The 13,529-nt window shown below is 37.5% G+C and overlaps 2 protein-coding genes across 2 annotated transcripts in view; both read left to right on the top strand.

Annotated features, from left to right (window-relative positions):
- Positions 1 to 2,767, top strand: part of LOC106821354 — an 8,495-nt gene extending 5,728 nt beyond the window's left edge. Inside the window, exons 8-12 of the mRNA XM_014826117.1 lie at positions 1,206 to 1,312; positions 1,508 to 1,674; positions 1,937 to 2,007; positions 2,336 to 2,400; positions 2,611 to 2,767. Coding sequence (XP_014681603.1) covers positions 1,206 to 1,312; positions 1,508 to 1,674; positions 1,937 to 2,007; positions 2,336 to 2,400; positions 2,611 to 2,767 — 567 coding nt within the window. The remainder of the gene's footprint in view (positions 1 to 1,205; positions 1,313 to 1,507; positions 1,675 to 1,936; positions 2,008 to 2,335; positions 2,401 to 2,610) is intronic.
- An 87-nt stretch (positions 2,768 to 2,854) lies between these two features.
- On the top strand, positions 2,855 to 9,268 carry LOC106821355 (putative phosphoenolpyruvate synthase). The gene is made up of 16 exons (XM_014826118.1): positions 2,855 to 2,959; positions 3,392 to 3,487; positions 3,697 to 3,879; positions 4,249 to 4,380; positions 4,789 to 4,834; positions 5,007 to 5,119; positions 5,378 to 5,437; positions 5,862 to 5,962; positions 6,214 to 6,349; positions 6,640 to 6,731; positions 6,965 to 7,043; positions 7,267 to 7,315; positions 7,816 to 7,892; positions 8,125 to 8,227; positions 8,402 to 8,476; positions 8,776 to 9,268. The coding sequence occupies exons 1-16, from the start codon at positions 2,876 to 2,878 to the stop codon at positions 8,871 to 8,873; spliced, it is 1,524 nt and encodes a 507-aa protein (XP_014681604.1). The 5' UTR covers positions 2,855 to 2,875; the 3' UTR covers positions 8,874 to 9,268.
- The last annotated feature ends 4,261 nt before the right edge of the window (positions 9,269 to 13,529 follow it).

The following is a 13,529-nucleotide window of genomic DNA, read 5'->3' on the forward strand; positions in this document are numbered from 1 at the left end:
AAATAATAATAGATAATAATAGATAATAAATAGATAGAATACCCATAATCGTATTTGCTTCCAGGCGGTTGTCTCGGGAGTCACGGAACCAGATACAATATTCCTGCATCGTAGCTTCTACGATAAGCTTAGCATCAAAGAGAGAATCATAGGAAGCAAGTGCGTCAGAATAGATGTCAGTGGTAAGTGAGATCCCGTGAAAATTATACATATAATTAAAAATACTATGAACATAAAAAATAAAATAAAGTAATATAATTTAATTAACGTACTAACAACGGAAATCATTGTTTCCACGGAAAGGGCGTAACATGTAACTCATCCGACATTTGTCATCGACAGCTCTCATTATTAGTCTCATTATTACCCGACATTAGTATGGGATAACTTAGCACGCTTTGAAGCGGGCCTGGTCCACCTCCATTCGTGCGGCTAACTTAGACTTCGTCATAGACTAGCGCGTATTTAGCCCGGGATAGCGTGTACATACTGCAAATATTTAGCGGGCGCCTGGTCCGAACTAGTTTGATGTGGGGTCAAATTTGCAGTCTCTACGGGGTATCAGTGAAGGTAAATTACTATTCGATTATATTTTCGTGTGAAGCATAGCGTGCACATACCGCATTATGACTGTATACACCAGCATAGCATTAAACAATTGGACAAACAGAAACAAAGACGGACCCTAATGTATAAATATCTTCCTACCCAGTTATCTATCTAACTAAGATTGGCTCTTAGAATGATAAAACTGAAAATCACGTACGTCTAGTGATAGCAATTATTTTGTTGATTGCAGAGTCAGGAGGAGTGCGGGAAATAAAGACAGACGCTAAAGGTGAATGTAGCCTAGCAGACGAATCAGCTTTAGAACTGGGCAACATTGGCATACAGGTAAATCAACTAAATCTGTGGGAATACTTATCTGTTTCATACAGATGCAGGTAACGAAACGTGGCAATCTACAATAATTCGATATCGCATTTTCATTGAGCTTTGCATGGGCACATATAAATAGTATTTTTTCATTTCTATGTACGCAGCTAGAAACTGACATTACATTTTGTACAGGTTGAGAAATCGTTCTCTGACGCGCGAGATATAGAGTTTGCAGTAAAAGACGGGCAGATCTACCTGCTGCAAGCTCGACCAATCACGTCATATTTGAAATAGAATTTGTGTGAGACTATTGATTCTGCTTCTAGTTCCTGGTTCCAAGAGGATTTTGCATGACTGTTGCGGCTTACAAACATCATCTGAACGATAACAGGAACCTGTCTGCCTGCATTAAAGAACTAGAGGATGTTGCATAGTAAGTCTTTAAATAAATTTGAACACACTATTGACCTGGAGTAGTAATAAATCAAGAGAATAAATTTAAGCACGTATCTCCCACTATTATATGGTTTAGGTTCGTATCACATTGCTGGTTGCTGCGTTTCCGCCGATTGTAGGAAATTCATAAACGATATATATAAGCTAATCTGGGGCTTTTACATGGTTATAGTCAGAAGAAGAAAGGCAATCTACAGGAAATATCAAAAACCACCGTGGAGAGCTTCACAAAGACAAAGCTGAGTACATCGTTAGAGACGGCAGTCGTGAAACAGCTGAACGATCTGTTTAGCGATGAATGGAAACAAAACACGTTTGCCGTACGATCGTCTGCTGTCGGTATGTTGCACAGCTAACGTATAATATTACCATAGCAATTTGCATGTAAGCAAGACATCAAGCAATGTTCTTGCACGAAATAAAATATCGTGATTTTTTCTGATTATCAATGACAACAATTTGTTGTCTCTGCTGTCGGTACGTTGCAAAGTTAATACATCTAACATTGATAAAGCTAGTGGAATTTACACCAAAAAGAATTCATGAACGGCATAAAACATCGTGATTGATTTTTAAAAATATTTCTCACTAATATTTACAGGAGAAGATGGTAGTGAAGCCTCATTCGCGGGGCAAATGGAGACATTTCTAGGGGTCGCAGGCATAAAGGAGGTATTGATGCGCATAGATCGAGCCGTAAACTGTAGTAAATGAGTCATACATAACACATATATGCCCCTGCAGTCGACGATTATAGCGTTAGTAATCATAGATTAATAAGTTAGCCTCCATAAAGCATGCTGGCAGACCGATTTCAGTTTTGCTTACCAAAATTCTTGCGATACCTTTTTTCTCAGATTCGCTACGCTATAATAAAGTGTTTTTATTATTGTGTATAAACAATTACGAGTTACAAGTACCAGCTTTGCAGACGTACTTCACGTAATGACTGAGATCAGCTATATACTACATTTGATAATATTTGCGATACCATTTTCAGATTTGCCACGCTATCATAAAGTGTTGGGCATCCTCATTCACACAGCAAGCTGTTGAGTACAGGAGGTATGATCGTCTCACTTTTAAGAATATATTGGACTAAATATTAAACTATGAAAGCATCCAAATAATAAGTTACATTGTCGTTGACGTAGATACAACACAGTGATAGTTAATAATGAATCAAACTGCTGCAGATATAACAGCAAAAACTATTATCACGAGGAAACAAAAACATTACTCAATGTCTTTTGCATTGGAACGTCTTCCGTGCAGGAACCACGGTCAGGTTGTCGCAGCAGATGTTGGCGTCTGCGTGCAAGAGATGGTGAAGGCAGACGCTGCCGGTGTTCTCTTCACCAGAGATCCAGTGTCTGGAAACCCTGGCGTCATGTCCATCAACGTGTCGTACGGAATCGGGGAGGTAAATTGACGAAACCATCCCCAAGAAATCCAAGAAATTAAAATTAGAACAAAGGCGGGTANCGCTCTCTCTCTCTCTCTCTCTATATATATATATGCGTGTGTTTTATTTCGTTGTATGCACCGCAGGGAGATGATGCCGCAGGCGATGACACCTCTCACACTAGACGCGTTGGTCACTAACCTTGCCGGGTTGGGACAGGTATTGAAATTAACATGTGCTTCTCAACAGGAAATAACTCAATTTAGATTTATTAGCTGCAATTGTGGTCACATGCATGTGTGTGTGTGTGTGTGTGTGTGTGTGTGTGTGTGTGTGTGTGTGTGTGTGTGTGTGTGTGTGTGTGTGTGTGTAGGAGAGCAGAGAGCGTGTGTGTCGTGTCGAGAAGAGAGAGACGAGCGAGAGAGAGAGAGAAGAGAGAGGAAGACGATGGATGTGTTGTGTGGGTGTGTGTGTTGCGCCTGTGTGTGTGTATCGCCGCGTGGTGCTGTGTGTGAGTGTGTGCGGACGAGTGTGTGAGTGTGTGAGTGTGTGCGGACGAGTGTGTGTGTGTGTGTGTGTGTGTGTGTGTGTGTGTGTGTGTGTGTGTGTGTGCGTGTGTGTGTGTGTACAGGTTATATTTATTATTTGTAGGCAATGCGGAAGTCGTTTATTGGATTCGCTCAGGATTCTTACGGTGATGTGTTTGTTACAACATTCTGCAAACACTTTTTCGGTAACATGTACTCCGTAAGTGTAATATTTATTAATATTATTTGAGTTTTTAACGCATTAATTATTTTAGTTTTAAGTAACAGATTAGCGTTTTTACATTACGACAGTACGGATTGCGTTTTTTCGTTAACATTTCAAACGGGTTTACAGCGTGACTTCATTTTGCCGGTAAAAAATACTTCGAGATTCCTCAAGTATTAATTAAAATATCATTCATTATATAGGGATTGTACATGGCAAATGAGTATACCATAGGGATAGACACAAAATCTGCTAAGGACGAAGCTGACGTTATGCTGTTTGGAAGCCCGATAGGGGGCGAACACCTGACGGCGATCCACACACGCTACAAGAACTCTTATGTTCCGTGGTATAGAAAGATCATGGCAATTCTCCAGCTGCATGTCGTAAGTACTAACGAAATGACAGACATTTTTTTCAGCTGTAAAAAGTTAAAAGAACCTGACGAAGACTACCACAAGTCGAAACTAGTCGTTCATTGCTAATTCACTTAGCATTTCTTAACCTATGCTTTGGTTTAAAATTGCATCCAATAACCCACATTTTGAAACCACTTGGGGCAGCACAGTGCAGCGGCGTCCCGTAGAGGCCGTCCGGTCCGTTCATATAGTACTAATGAAATGATCTGATTTCCTTGTCGCTGCATACCAGCAGATTCCTCGTGCATGGTTCGCGCTGGGCTTACATTGCCCATCTAACCTTATTTGGTGTGTGGCGTGACGTCATTCACTCACGGCAGTCCTCCCCGTTGATAGAATACTCTCCGAACCAATCAGTATCTGCGTCGAAGCAACGTCATCATCAGCAGCATCAACACGGATTTCAGTAGCACTGACCCGGTCAAAATACACAAGGAACTTGCAGTAACACTCTTGTTAAGTGGCGAGGTACGTGTTTTGCTTCGATTACACGATAAATGAACATATCATTAGTAAATAACGTGAAAGAGTAGGAATAATTGCGTTCATAATTCTTGTAAACTTTTATCTTTTTTATTATTCATTTCGTCCATCTCTCTTTATCACACTCCTACTTCCCCGCTCTCTATCCAGCACGCGTATGCCTCCTACTCTCTCTTTATTTCTCTCTTTCTCATTCTATCTCTATCTTTCTCGCTCACTATCTCTGATTCTATCTCTTTATTAATATCAATCTCTCCCAGCTAATTGCCCCCATCTCTACATCTGCTTATACACTTTGTCATTAATCTGATTAGCAGATAAATTACAAGCTGAGCAGGGACATTCGGCGGCTCAACATATCAGCTTATGGAAATGTTAATTTCCGTTCTATAGGCTTGGAACTGCCATTCGCACGCCACAAATGCATCAAGCATAACCAGTAAACCTCCGCTTTGCCACAGTCTACTACTGCTAGCGCCATCTTTCGGAGGGCAGCTGGAACGTCTGCACTGATTACGTCTGTGCAGGTGGACAGCAGCAATGCAACATCGGACATCACTTCGCTGTTGTCTACAGATGGATTTCTCAAAAGGCGTTTGAGCATGCCTCAGGTGTCAGCGACTGGAACAAGGCGGTTGATTGGCTCAGATCAGACGAGAGCGACAAATTGAAGCAGGATTTTGCCACGTTCATGGAGATTCACGGACACAGATGCGTGCGTGAGGTAGATTTATTATCTTTATTATATTTTTTTATTATCATAATGAATTCGTTACATATTATTTGTATTATACAGCACTTAGTTAGGATTAATCAATGAATGATAATATTCTACTTATTTTATGAGAAAACTAACGAGAACAAAGCTCGTCGATATTTATTTTTCAGCAATTATAATCAGATCGATTAAAATTTAATTTGATAGATAAAGATTTGAACTATCGGGTTTTAACCTATCTGTACTTGTATATTTCTTTTATAGTCTGAGCTCTCAGAAAAACCATGGGCGGTTGAACCAGCAAAGGTCGTACGAACTATACAGGTAAATGAAGTGTCTGTCATCCGTCCACGCGAAACTGTTCGTCATAACAATCGTAGATTATTAGATTTTTGAAGAACATAATAAGGAATTTAATTTCTCTGTCATAATAATCACGTTTTTTCATATAGATTGTATTACAATTTATATTTAATAAAGCATGTTAATCTGAACTATACGTCAATTAAGGTGAGTCGCAGCATGGATCGCCGCATATTAGCAGTTGACTGCAATTGATGTTGGGTATTTTTCGATAATCTATGGCGAATATAATGAAACATAAATTTGTCGTTTGGTCGTATTTCTTATATTGCAACGAATCCGGTGAAAATATTTCCTTTATACACAACACTAGATGATACCCTAACGTGTTACATTGAATAATGATGCGTTAACACATTACATTTTGTTTGCACATTCAACGAAGGATATGACGAAGTCTGCTGATCAATTGAGGGAAACAAAAAAACACATAACAGAAGAGGAAGCGCTTGATAAGATTAAATCACCGATTGGTCTTATCAAAAAGTGAGTAATAATTTTAACCCAAAATTTACGTCATGTTGTAACGATGTGGAAACCACATACAAACAAATGTATCGCTGATGAGTTAGCAATGCTAGTGTGCTTCTATCATATCTGGATTTTAATACTCGCACGCGTACTTGTTGTCAGTAAAATGATATACGCGGCTAGACGTGAACCAAAATTTACTGTTATAAAAAAACACGCGACGAAATATCAATGTACTAAATAATAATTACATGTGAATTTGACAGAAAAATTGTGAGATTCCTTTTGCCTCTCTCACGATCTGCCGTCGGGCAAAGAGAAAACGGTAAACGTTTAGCCATCAAAGGCATGGATATTTTGCGGCAGGGATACAATAGACTGGCTGAGTTGCTCGTTCACGAGGTAATTCTTCCTACATTCCTCGCTATAGCCATCACATTATTAACGCAGTAAAGGCGTTTAAATGAAACGTTACTCTTGCTGTTACAGTACTGTTACTCTTGGATATACGAGTTCTTAATTTATTTACAGAAAGTGTTTGCGCAATTTACACAGCATTATTACTTCGCAACTAACTATAAAGTCTTACATCGTAATTCACTTGTAATTTGCTGAAACAATATGTTTAACACCTAATTTAGTTTTACCAAGTAGTAGAGCTCTTTTGCAATGTAATGGGTTTGACATATTAGGGCCGTCTACCGGACAAGGAGTTAATCTTTTACTTCACACATGACGAAATCGGAGAGCTTATAAAAACCCGATCCGCCAGGCTCATCAACAAGTTAGTCAACTTCACGTTCAGAAAACTTATTAGAATTTACCATGTGGTGTTTACCATACTACTATATAGTATATAATATATGTTTACTATTTTCAACGTAAAGCATTTACCTGTAACAAATATTTAAAGGCGTGCGTCAAAAATGTTGTAATACTACAATTTCATTTATTATTTAAATGACTAATCTAATGAGTAACTATGCGTAATTTGGTTCCTTAATTGCAATATTACAGAGCAATTCGAAGAAGAAAAATGATGCCAGCCCTGATGGCGATGGAGTTTCCAGAGCTTATTACGGGCTATCCAACGCCGGTATACCTACTAATACTACTCGCACCTACACAAGCTCAGTCATACGTACAATGCCCCGAGACCCCAACACATACAGGCGCACGAATGCACGGAATATAAGTAGAGTCAACAAAGTGCCAACGAAGTAAACGAAACGCGATTTCCCATTAGTGTAACATTGTCTTTGCAGTTGTAATTTTATTTATTTTTAAATTAGATTCTAATACATAGTTATATTTTTCAGGTTTCAGAAGATGATGCAATCAGCGTGCCTACGACAGGAGAGCTGAGAGGTAAGGGATGCTGTATTCCTACCTTAAGATTATCATATACCGTTTGTAAAATAACAATAGTATAATAACAACGTATTTACATCGTAGTTGTTTACTCTATAATGTTAACCGTATTTTCGGCGTTTAATTCATCACCATCCGCGTTATTCTGCAAACCAAACATGCGTTTTTATAACATGCTGTTGGAGATAATAATTTTTTTTAGTATAATCCCATTTTTACGGCCATTATAATAACACACTGTTAACGCCATACATATGTTACTCAACTAGAAATCCTGATATTTAAGATTTTTGTTCGATACTTTGCTACTCACCGTGGTATTCCTTTACAGTAATATATATATATATATATATATAAATTGTTTCTGGTGTACCGTACCTTTAATAAAATGTTACACAAAATTGGGTAAAGTTTTCTGGGGTCAACTTCTGCAAATTTTAAATAGTATATTTCGAGATCAGTATCGGTGTTTATTACGCACGTTTGTTTGATTGCAGGTATGCCCGTGAGTCACGGCGTTGTAAGAGCCAGATGTAGAGTTGTTAAATCACTGGAGGAAGCCAACAGAATTGAGGTAACATATAACATTTGAAATGATATAATATTAAAAAACAAAACTGCGTTCGGAACAACTATGTTTTCATCAACATGGTAACCATGTTTTCCAATCACAACGTTCAACGGCACTCCAGTTCTGATTGGAGTAACTAATAACATCAAGAAGATATGTAACACACAATTGAGTATGAAAGATTCTAGTCTAAACGTCAACGAAAGCTTGTCACATATACTAATTTCTCTTGCAGCAAGGAGAAATATTAATCGTGCCCTACACGGATATCGGTTGGTCACCTTACTTCCCCCTGGTGTCCGGTCTGTGTACTGAGATGGGTGGCCTCCTGTCTCATGGTTAGTCATATATATGGACGGGAGGGTTGAGGGGAAAACGGACGGACAAACGTACGAGCAATCAGACAGAATGACGTATACTAATGTGATATGACGTGTATAATTGAGATATATTTTATGATGCGCAAGCACCCAATACGACGGTACTGATAATAAAATTCGATAACACTTCAGGGGCCGTGGTTGCAAGAGAGTATGGACTTCCGTGCATTGTGTCTGCCAAGAAAGCGACGCACGTATTCAGAACAGGTATCACCTATTTTATTGTATGACTTTGACATTTATTTAATTTTTATTTTCAGTCAGTTTAACAATCATTTTGTACCAAACTTGTCAAGTAAATAAAATTTGTACGTGACAATAGTGGCCAGGAACTGTTTACAGATATGAAACCATACCGCGTAAGGCCGCCCTAAAATTAATTAGAAGGAATATTTGAGGGTTGTTGTTATGACGTATGTATACCAGTTTAAACGATAATTTAATTAACCACGTAGATGTTATGTAGAACTTGATTTCATTATATCGTATATTCTGATCATTAATAGGCGATGACGTGATACTGAATGGAACACTAGGTACTATAGCGAAAGTTACGCCCGAGAGTCCAGAAGAAGATGCCGTCGACATTCCGCAAGATAAATAACTTCAATTAGACGTTCCTTTCAACAAATGGGTTTGCTAACTGCCGGTTCGATTTTTCCAGTAAATATGTAGTGTGTCTTACCATTCGCAGCATTCAAATGTAATAGTTAATTTATGAATTAATTATAAATCTTTGAACTAATTAATCAATAATTTCGCATATTTAACGATAACTTGCAAAATCACAAGGTTGTCTAGGAAAACAAACACGAAAGCTATCGTTAGATATCCGAAAATTGTTTAGAACGTATTATACTGTTTACGGACCTTTCGGCTCCAGAATTCATAATTATTTGGAAAAGTGTGTATAAGTGTAACTGTTAAGTATATCTAATTAACAGCATCCATGATACGAATTGTATCTTATCTATATATAAACAAAATTCATGTACGTTCTACGTTGTTTAAATATTGTTTTTGGCATTTATGTTATCCTATTATATCAAATCTTCGGTATCACACTATAACGTTTGTGTAAGCACCTGGTGCAATGGAAGAAGCTACAACATCAGAGTATATAGCAAATTTGCTCGTAGCAAAATAAGAAAACATTACAGAATTTCCTTTTGAAACCAAATTTGACGCAATTATTTATTAATTAACATGTTGACTAAAATCTCACACATAACACCAACTATTTATTATTCCNTACGTTCTACGTTGTTTAAATCTTGTTTTTGGCATTTATGTTATCGTATTATATCAAATCTTCGGTATCACACTATAACGTTTGTGTAAGCACCTGGTGCAATGGAAATAGCTACAACATCAGAGTATATAGCAAATTTGCTAGTAGCAAAATAAGAAAACATTACAGAATTTCCTTTTGAAACCAAATTTGACGCAATTATTTATTAATTAACATGTTGACTAAAATCTTACACATACACCAACTATTTATTATTCCATCTATATCTTCGTATTTGCGAGAGAAGTTTATGCATTTAAAATATATATTTTTAAATTTTTTATATATTTTTGGTTAGAGTGTATCTCAGAATACATCTATGAATTAATTTTTCATTAGTCGACCTGTGTTTATAATTAGGAGAGCACCCTATCCTGTAGGGTGGAAAACTCTTATACAAATGTTGATGCACCGGATTCAAGATAATTATAGAGGCCGAATTTGACTGTATTTATAGTCTATTTTTATTTGTATCACACCAAGCGTCAGGGTAGCTAGCATTGACATATTATTCAATCCTGCGATTTCCTCTTTATCCCGATTGACTTGACTGTGCATATTCTTCATTACTCTGTTGCTTCTTCTTCCTGGGTTATATGAATAACCTTTGATATGGTGCCCAATGTTCCATTCAGTATCACTTCCTCACCTATCAAAGATAGACCGCTAGCATATTATTTGTATTTCATTATTATAACATCGATGAATGCATTGCTAGAAACCGACAATGATCACGAAACATTGGTATACACGACTGCATGCATTCAATAGGATTAGGCATCGTATTCGCATTAAAAAAACACAAAATGTAGATGTCAAATTCTGCCACGTTAGTTTCGTGAATGAGAAAACACACGGTGATAATTACCAACGCGTATGATGGCAAGCAAATCCGTCCTGCTCTATAACTATCGTTGATCTATTCACTACCCATGCAATTTAATTTATATTATATCATTATAATCTTACCAACTTAGTAACTAATAAAACCTACTGAATTAGTGTAGTACAACGGGTGCTACCTGTTTTAAAGATATGTGTAGCTTTCTTGGCAGAGACGATGCATGGAAGCCCATACTCTCTTGCAATTACGGCTCCTGAAGTCATATAGAAACCGCATGTTTATTATTACCGTGGTTTCTTAGTATTGCGTGTATATTATATTGAGATGAAATAGGTGTACCCTACTACTACGAAAAATGTTTTAACATAATAATACTGGGCATATTTGGGCTATCAGAAATACCTAATAAACGTATCTATTCATCCATCCATCCATCCATCTAGCCAGCCAGCTAGCTAGCTAGCCATCCATCCATCCATCCATCCATCCATCCATCCATCCATCCATCCATCCATCCATCCATCCATCCATCCATCCATCCGTTGATTCTTTTGTCCGTTAATTAATCTATCCCACTAACCATGAGACATCAGGCCACCCATCTCAGTACACAGACCGGACACCAGGGGGAAGTAAGGTGACCAACCGATGTCCGTGTAGGCCACGATGAGGATCTCTCCTTGCTACAAGAGAAGTAGAATCTTGCGTAACCATTTTGATTTTTTCCTATCCATATCCTTTCCCATTAGACCTCTGATTTATAAAAAGCTGTCACTACTGTGATATTATTTCGGATACCATGAGCACCGGGCGTTTTTATCTATCACTATCTCTGGATGTTACTTCAAATAGTCTAGCACTTTATAACATGGCTTTGGTGCATATCAAGTAATCAGCAAATATTTGATGATTGACTTGCGACTAAGGTATTTTTGTTTCATATTTTTACTCTTTATAAAGATGTTGTTACCTCAATGCTGTTTGCCTCATCCAGAGATTTCACAATTCTACATTTTGCTCGTATAACACCATGACTGACGGGCATACCTGAAACCAAATTAAGAAAAATCTGAAACGAACACCATTCTGATCCATCTGGAATAAATTTCGGTTACGCAAATACTAATAACACGTGCATTGATTAGGAAGGCAATTTGGCCTACATGGTTTTGCACTATGATGCCTGAGTGCTAGTAAAGTAAAGCTTGCATGCATTATAATAACGAATGTCTTACATTCCTGGCTGACATGTTCACTGATCTCTACATACTAACATATAGCTATATGCAGTTATATATAACATATCTAACATATAGTTAGCATCTTATAAAGATCAGTAGACATGACTAGAAATGCAACAATGAGACAAATAGCCGAGATATTAATAAAAACATGATGATAATAAATTTTTCACGTATTTCTTAGCCTTTTTTCAAACTAGTTTAGTTCGCAAAATAACGCTAATCGCCGAGAAAATGAAGATGTCGTTAGTGATGCGAGCTTATGAAGATGATCGCGAAGAGCTCCGGTGTGATGACGTCATCAACATTTGATTTGTCTTCAAATAGAAAATATGATAACATTGATGTAAAGCAATGAATCACCTTTCACCTCCCCTGTTGTAGGAACGTCTATCGTGTCACCATCTCCGATCTAAAAATCAAGTTAAATGGATTACCGCAGTTTAAAAAATAGATTCTATTATCGAATTGCTTTGGCGGAGAACAATTGCGAATTACGGACCAATGGGAAATCACCTATACACATTTTGTTCTATATACTAAACGTATTTGTGCAGATTTGCATGCACGTGAATGTACGATCGTGGAGTGTGTATGCGTCTGAGTATACAAATGCACGGTGGTGTATGCGTGCGTGCAGGCGCGTGTAAGATATGTTTGTTTGCTTGTGCGCACGTGAGCGTATTCGTATTGTATATGAGTGAGTAGTTTGATTGTAGCTTACCGGCGTTGGATAGCCCGCCATAAGCTCTTGGAACTCCAGTGCCATCAGGGCTGGCATCATCTTTCTTAGTCGAAATGCTCTGAAACAGTAAAAGAAACCTCTAAGTCAAGTATAAAATTATTAGCAAATTATGATACTAAGTACTGTATGCATGATGAATCTTTCAATATATGTTTTTTTTCGAATTTTCAAACACATATGATGGGTAAAACTCATATGTACTATTATGGAACTATCAATGATAAAGTAACTAAGTAATTATGGTTAATATTTTTACGTGAACTTGACTAACTTACTTGTTGATGAGTCTGGCGGATCGGGTTTTTATCAGCTCTGCTATTTCCTCGTGTTTGAGGTAAAAGATTAATTCCTTGTCAGGTAGACGGCCCTAATTTATCAAATAAATTATGCAATAAATAATACGGTGACAAACAGCTTTAACGCCTTGTAAGATCATTGTCAGTATAATGATATTGCTGCAACTATGGAACGCGGAAAATGCCGCGGAATTGCAAATTGCAATGACTCTTGTTAGTTGTTAGTCATAGACGGCAAAGTCGTACACGCTACACCTAGATGTTGAACACAGTAGACGCACAACAAAAGCATCAATAAATACACGAGTAAATAAAAAAGACATAAAAAAGCACCTCGTTCACAAGCAGCTGAGCCAGTCTAAGGTATGCTTGACGCAAAATGTCCATGGATTTGATGGCCAAACTTTTTCCATTTTCCCGAAAGCCAACTGCGGCTCGTGCATACGGTAAGAGGAATCGTAGGATTTTTCTGTCGAAAATAAATATGATAACCATGATTTACATTAAATCTGTTTGTTTATTACATGCCATTTAATCAATCTCTGTAGCTGAGCCTAGAAGATGGAGTAAAGTTTACGGCTAAGCTGAGCTACGTGGCGCGCCAAGATATCTTATGGATTTAACCATCTCCGTTATTATAGGTAATAACACGATTACACCCTGATAATAAATTCTTGTATTTCTATACTCACTGTTTTGATGGCGACCAATTCGTGGATTTAATGTTATCAAGCGCTTCCATCTTCTGTGCATTGCTTTTTTTGTTGTTCTCTTCAAACCTTGATCGATCATGATTTCGGTCAATTCCTTGTTGCCATATTAAAAACTAAATTAGTTATTAAA

Source organism: Priapulus caudatus, unplaced genomic scaffold (genome assembly GCF_000485595.1).
Source record: "Priapulus caudatus unplaced genomic scaffold, Priapulus_caudatus-5.0.1 Scaffold70, whole genome shotgun sequence".
Lineage (NCBI taxonomy): Eukaryota > Metazoa > Priapulida > Priapulimorpha > Priapulimorphida > Priapulidae > Priapulus > Priapulus caudatus.

What these genes read in the sequence shown, in the direction of transcription:
- LOC106821355 (XM_014826118.1), top strand. Translation starts at nt 2,876, where the DNA reads ATGCACCGCAGGGAGATGATGCCGCAGGCGATGACACCTCTCACACTA. An exon ending in TTTTCGGTAACATGTACTCC is followed by an intron (nt 3,488 to 3,696) that starts GTAAGTGTAATA and finishes TTCATTATATAG; the next exon opens with GGATTGTACATGGCAAATGA. An exon ending in CACTCTTGTTAAGTGGCGAG is followed by an intron (nt 4,381 to 4,788) that starts GTACGTGTTTTG and finishes TCCGTTCTATAG; the next exon opens with GCTTGGAACTGCCATTCGCA.